The following is a 6,390-nucleotide window of genomic DNA, read 5'->3' as shown; positions in this document are numbered from 1 at the left end:
TCTATGATTCTATGATTCTATGAAAATGGGACAATCACATTTTATAAGAAGCAAAACCGTGATTTAACTATGCAGCAATTCCCAACGCATGCCATTAAATATTTATCCTACAAAACCATGCAATCCACATGCTATACACTTTAGCAAAATGCTCCTTTAAAGACAATTTAGGGACTTTTAAACACTATTTCCCTGTAAAGGGAAACTCTTTGTATGTCAGACAGCACTCAGATGGAGAAGAAATATGTTGTTAAAGATAACTTAAGATTTTCAGATATAGATGCTATAGTTTTAAGATTTATCATGGAAAAAAAAGTAGATGCCTTGTTCTATTGAACAAGGGAGATTCCGTGCTGTGGATTCATGTCTATGCAATGCACTCAACTTGTCATGATTTTCTAGCCTGTGCTTGTTATTCAAGGGTTGATAGGGCTTGATTACAGCTGCCAAATGTCTAAATAGATCAAAGAATCCCCAAGGACTTGAAGAACATATATTTGACCTTTCCAGGAAAATACTTTCCTTCCTTCCCAAATTGAGACATTTCTCATTTCAGATTAAATCAAAGTCAACAGAAGAAGGCACCATGCTGGAAAAGACTTGAGTCCCCTCCTACCAAAACAGATGTATTTGAACAGGTCACATAAAGAATCTCCCCCCCAACTCTGTCCCACTATTTTTCTGTACATACACTGCATGTTCTCTAGAGAGAAAGGAAAGAAAAACTACCCCACAGAAATCTCAGTGTCTGGACTGACGTAGAGCATGGTACTGTTCAGGTGAGCTGGAAAGGGCTGTCAGGCACCTCTCCCACAGCTCTCCTGCATGTGAAGCAGGGGAAGAGTAGTGGTTCCCAGCTCAGACTGCTGCAGATCTTCCTGGCACAGATTGTTTATCCATAATGCCAATAAAATACATGCACAGACGTATTTTGCCTTCAGAAGGACGGTATTTTACCAAATATGTGCTTGAAAATAAGTAAAAGGGCATACCCTTACTCACTTGGCTCCATCCAGTCTCACCTGCAGTAGGCTGTGCTATACTACAACTGCGCTTTGTCTCCTTTTCAGGAATCAAGCATAAACATTTCCAGCAAATGTTCTTAAAGATAAGTTTGTTTGCCAAGTAGTGCTGCTTTTGACCTGAGTAACAGTTGTGAGAAACTGTTTTGTTTACACAGGGAAGCTAGAGAATAGACTTTCCAATCCCTTGTCACATACCAGCCACACACTCATTAGCCATGATGTTTGCTGCAGGCAAAAGAAGAAATTTCTCTGGAAGCCATCATTAAAATATTTTATTCCCCTGGGCTGCACACTGCCATGTATTTTGCAGGCATCTCATAAAAGTAAGAGGAATATACATTTTAAGAAGCTTTTTTTTTTAAAAGGAAGGCCTAGGAACTGACAGCAACATCATTAAAAGTGACTCTTAAAAGGATTGTGAGTACAACTACTGCAACATGCTTCATCCGGAAATGTTAAAGCAAAACATATGCTGAAGTCAGAAGGAATTTTCTCTGTAGGAAGACCACGAAGGAAAACCGAGCAGAGATTTCAGAGTTTAACTCAGCGGGCAGTTCTGAGCAGGCAAGTCTTGAGTACACCAGTTACAACAAAACCTCATAGTGATATAAGGGTGTTTCTCAGCAGAGCAGTGCCTGTGAGGGACAAGAGACACTGAGTTAACTGCTGAGTTTGCTGCTGCAAATGCAGAAATATAATGTGTCTCCTTCTGTATCACATCAGAATCTGCTTTTCATTCAGGGGTCTGCTCTAGTTACAGCCCACTGCTATTTCTATACGACCGTAGGCATGTGTCACTGGACACATGAACAAGGATACCAGCTGACCCAGTAAAAACAAACCAAAGAAACACTGAGGCACTGGTGAAGCTGCTGTACTTGGAGATGCAAGAAATGCATGGTCTTAAGTGCTTCCCTAGCAGCTTCCCAGGTGTCCAAGCTCCACACCCAGCTTGTACAGCCTCTCAGATTAAAAATAAATAAACATCTCTGTTGCTCTGATCTGAGAACCACAGGCTGAGAAGAGCACGAACAGTGCCGATGGCAGATCTCTACAAGATATTTGACTTGGCACTGTCATTTTAAATCAGAAACTGGAACAAACCCGACAGTCACACATTTACAGAATTAAAAGCCATGCAGGACACAGATCTTGAAGTATCAATAGGAGACACTGCCCACACTGCTGTGTTTCTGCTGGAGAGCTTAAACCCAGTTTTTGTCCCCCTGTTACTTAACATTTTTTCTCAATTGCCTGGAAGAAGGTAATAGTGGAGTATTTGTGGGTGATAAAGGTGATGGGTGCTTAATAAATGGGATATATCACTGTCTGAATGCAATTTGGATGGCTTGGCCTGCTGACTGCGAGGGAACGTGTTGTCCGGGATTTCCCTCAGCTAACTTTAGACCTCTGCATCTGAGTGAGCCACACAGGTTCCTTTTATAGGCAATGGAGAAAAATAGGCATCTGACCTACTCCAGATATCTAGAAGTGCCTATTTTTCGCAAGTGGTTACAGAAGAAATCTAGAGATGCTGTAGATCTCTCACAGTTAGGTAAGTTAACCCCATCCTATGTGTTTCTATACAGCCCAACATAAATTGATTTGCATTCCTAGCCAGAATGCAAGAAGGCAGGCCATATTTAAAGGAAAGGCAGTGCCTTGGAAAGAACCCAGTCAGAAAAGAAGTTGGTTGTCCTGCAGAATAACCAGTGGAAGATTAGCTCCCTGTACACTGCTGTGACAATCCTTAGATGAGCAGAGAGGCAAATGTCCACGAGGAGCAGGACAATTATGTCAAGTTCCTATCTGGTACTGTGCAACCACTGCAGGAGTGCTGGGTCCAGATCACAATTTATTGAACAATTTGATGATTTAGAGAGAGTTTGGAGAACAGGGCTTTGAATACTTAAGGGACTGGTAAACTTGTAAAACCTCACAGGCTAAGTAGCTTATCAAGGAGAGGTCTGTGGGATGACTCAATGACAGGCTATAATTTTGTACTTAGTGAACACAGCTAAGTGTAGGCAAAAGGAGAATGGGATCTGATGGCTGGAAGCCAAAGTTGCAGAAATTAAGTCTAGAAATAATTTACAAATAATTTACAGTGAAAGCAATTAACCACTGGGAGAACTTATTATTAAAGTAATTTTAATGACTAGCAATTTTTAAATCAAAACTGAATATTTTAAATGGCCTAGTTCAAACAAAGTGTAATTTAAACATGTCTGAAGGGTTATGTTGTGCTATTCATGAGTGTCAGACTGGATGACCACTATAGTCTCTTCTGGCTTCATAATATATAAATTTAAGAAAAACCTTAGGTTAAATCTACATAGCTCAGTGACAAAAAATACAGACATATCCCAGAAAGCACAAATATCAGCACTGAGCAGTAGTGTGGGAAGAGCCCTGTGATCAAATTAGCAGCGTAGCTTCTTATACCCAAGCTCATTCATTCAGCACAACACCGTATTTGTAACAGCCGGGATTCATTGGAAGGGTATATTTTCCAGATCTAGTAATATACAGGAAGTAGGCAAGTCAAAAGTGTAAAGGGGAGGGAGAAATTGGGTTTTGCAATGCTGAAATGTGTATTGCATGCACACGTTGGAGGATGGAGCACTTGTAGCACAAAAAAGCTTAACTGGAGTCAGTAGTACTTCCACTGAAGTGCTGTTCAGTATGTGAAGAAGTACAGCAAGAGCTTGCCCTAACCTGTGCACTAACGTCTGCTTAAAATAATGCAATGATCTTGGATACTGCAGACATGAAGGAAGAAAAAGCTTTAGACACAATACAGATATGGACAACAGCAAGCAAGACCGACAACAACAAACTAATACATTCCTCAAGGTTTAGGGTGCAAAAGGCTTCACAGTTAGTAGAATACGGTCAGTTAAATCTATCTTGTAACAATAAACAATGAGTCACAGTTGTATAAAATGAGTTTGGTTTAAAGTGGATGTTCAAAGGCATATAATCTCCATTTGGTTTATGTTTTCACAATCTGTTTTTTATTGCTGACATTGTGGCTGTCATAAACTATGTGAAATATTTGATCCTGATATTCCAAAGAATCTGACATTAGCGATGAGCAAAGCCCAGAAAGTTCATGAATTTGTACCTCAAAGACTGGTTTCCCTAGAGTATCCCAGCTGTCTGGGTCAGGATGGTGCTCAGTGGATACATTTCCATTGGCAAAGAAAAAACACTGGTGCCAGCAGCCTTCATGGCATCCTCAGGTGAAGCAAAAGAATTAGTAAGTGACTTGATTTATTCAGGTGAAGATTGAAGCAATTTGGCTGGGAAATTACTGCTTTCCTTCCCCATGGTATGCTACATGGGTGGACAAGACTTCCTCAATTCAGTCCAGGAAAAACACTGAGAATGTCTTGAGGTGAAAATTGCTTTCTTACCAAAAGGTTGTATTGTCAGTGCTGCCTTTTGCAATGATATTCTGAGGCAGAAGGTTTAATTATTTAGGGCCTGATCAAAATCTTATTGACTTCTGATGAGGAAGATAAAGAACCTAAAAGCATTAAAATGAAAGAGGATTTTATATTAATTAAAATTATATCTTTTTTCTCCTTTTTAAAAAGAGCTTTTATCTCACCACTGCTGCTTGGTTTGTATGCACCTAAGGGCTTTGCCTAAAAGTTACAAAAATTTTTTTTTGAATGGTATATCAATTAAAGTTATTATTAGCTGTCAGAATGTTGCAGAAGTCACACTGTCAGGCTTCTGTGTTTTTTCTCTTATTTCAGGCTGTGGAACATTTACTTTTTTATCTTCTGCTGTTGCTGCCATAAGCGGACTTCTGATGGGTTATGAGTTGGGCCTTATCTCTGGAGCTCTTCTTCAGATGAGCAGCATATTAGCACTTTCTTGCAAAGAGCAGGAAATTGTTGTAAGTTCCCTGCTTTTTGGGGCCTTATTTGCATCCCTTTCTGGTGGATTCCTGATAGACCGATTTGGAAGGAGACTTGCTATTATTATTGCATCTTCTTTACTTGTGTTGGGGAGTCTGATTTTACTGCCCTATGAATCATATGGGATACTTATTGTGGGACGGATTGCCATAGGTATTTCCATATCATTATCATCAATTGCAACATGTGTGTATATTGCTGAGATCGCCCCACAGCACAGAAGAGGCCTCCTGGTGTCATTAAATGAACTCATGATTGTGGTAGGCATTCTCTTTGCCTATATTTCAAATTATGCATTTGCCAGTGTCTCTCATGGCTGGAAGTACATGTTTGGCCTTGTGATTCCATTAGGTGCCTTGCAGGCTATTGCCATGTATTTCCTTCCTCCAAGTCCTCGGTTTCTTGTCATGAAAAATAATGATGAAGCTGCAAGAAAAGTACTGGAGAGGCTACGGGAAACATCAGATGCTACTAAAGAACTTACTGTGATCAAATCTTCCCTGAAAGATGAACATCAGTATAGTTTCTTGGACATGTTTAGCTCAAAAAACAACATGAGGGCCCGGATGTTGGTAGGACTCACTCTAGTCTTTTTTTTGCAAACAACTGGACAACCCAACATTTTATTTTACGCATCAACTGTTTTGAAGTCAGTTGGGTTCCAGAGCAATGAAGCTGCCAGCTTGGCTTCTACTGGAGTTGGAGTGGTTAAGGTGGTCAGCACAGTCCCAGCCACAGTTTTTGTGGATCAAGTTGGAAGTAAAACTTTTCTGTGTATTGGCTCTTCCGTTATGGCAGTGTCATTGGTCACTATGGGCTTAGTGAACCGTAACATACATGTGAATTTCACCAGTGTCTGTAGAAGCCAATCTCCAGAGGATTTCTTGCTCCAGAGACCAGGAAACCTCACTGGTGTCACCAATGGGAGTCTCAAGGACCTCTTTGCTAGCATGGCTTCACCAGAAAGGCTGTCATTTGGCATGCAGAGAAGCTCCAACATTGCCAGGACAGGAGAACTGAACAGGACTGCCGTGGCAGGAAGCAAAAGCACAACAGGGGCTCACATGGAAAGTGAGGAGGTTCCCGTTGTCCTGAAGTGGCTCTCGCTGGCCAGCCTGCTTGTGTATGTTGCTGCATTTTCCATAGGTCTCGGACCAAGTAAGTATTTCATTTTTCTAACTCTTTGCAATTATTTACTTACAAGTGGATTACATGCTGGGATGACATGCCCAGCTTGGCATCAGGCAGTTCCCAAGCTGGGCAAAGCAGTAGTTTCTGCTAATATGTGCTGGTATTGTCACAGACTGTCCTTTTGTGCCTGGGGTGTACTTTTTAGGCTAGGTCCTTCTCATTGAGGTCAATGGCCTGATCTCCCTTCAATTCAGTGAAATTAACTGTTCCCCTTAGGTGAAGTTACGAACTGGTGTGAGCTT

The 6,390-nt window shown here is 40.9% G+C and overlaps 1 protein-coding gene across 1 annotated transcript; it reads left to right on the top strand.

The window, feature by feature from the left end:
* Window positions 1-2,474: 2,474 nt before the first annotated feature.
* On the top strand, window positions 2,475-6,115 carry SLC2A12 (solute carrier family 2 (facilitated glucose transporter), member 12; the record flags this gene model as incomplete). The annotated part of the gene is made up of 2 exons (XM_010074691.1): window positions 2,475-2,580; window positions 4,793-6,115. Coding segments are annotated over exons 1-2 (1,429 nt in total), but the record flags the coding sequence as incomplete, so codon positions are not given.
* Between the last annotated feature and the right edge of the window lie 275 nt (window positions 6,116-6,390).

Source organism: Pterocles gutturalis, unplaced genomic scaffold, assembly GCF_000699245.1.
Source record: "Pterocles gutturalis isolate BGI_N339 unplaced genomic scaffold, ASM69924v1 scaffold34852, whole genome shotgun sequence".
NCBI classification, from domain to species: domain Eukaryota; kingdom Metazoa; phylum Chordata; class Aves; order Pterocliformes; family Pteroclidae; genus Pterocles; species Pterocles gutturalis.
Note: the sequence above shows the minus strand (reverse complement) of the source record. Positions and strands in the feature narration are given on the sequence as shown.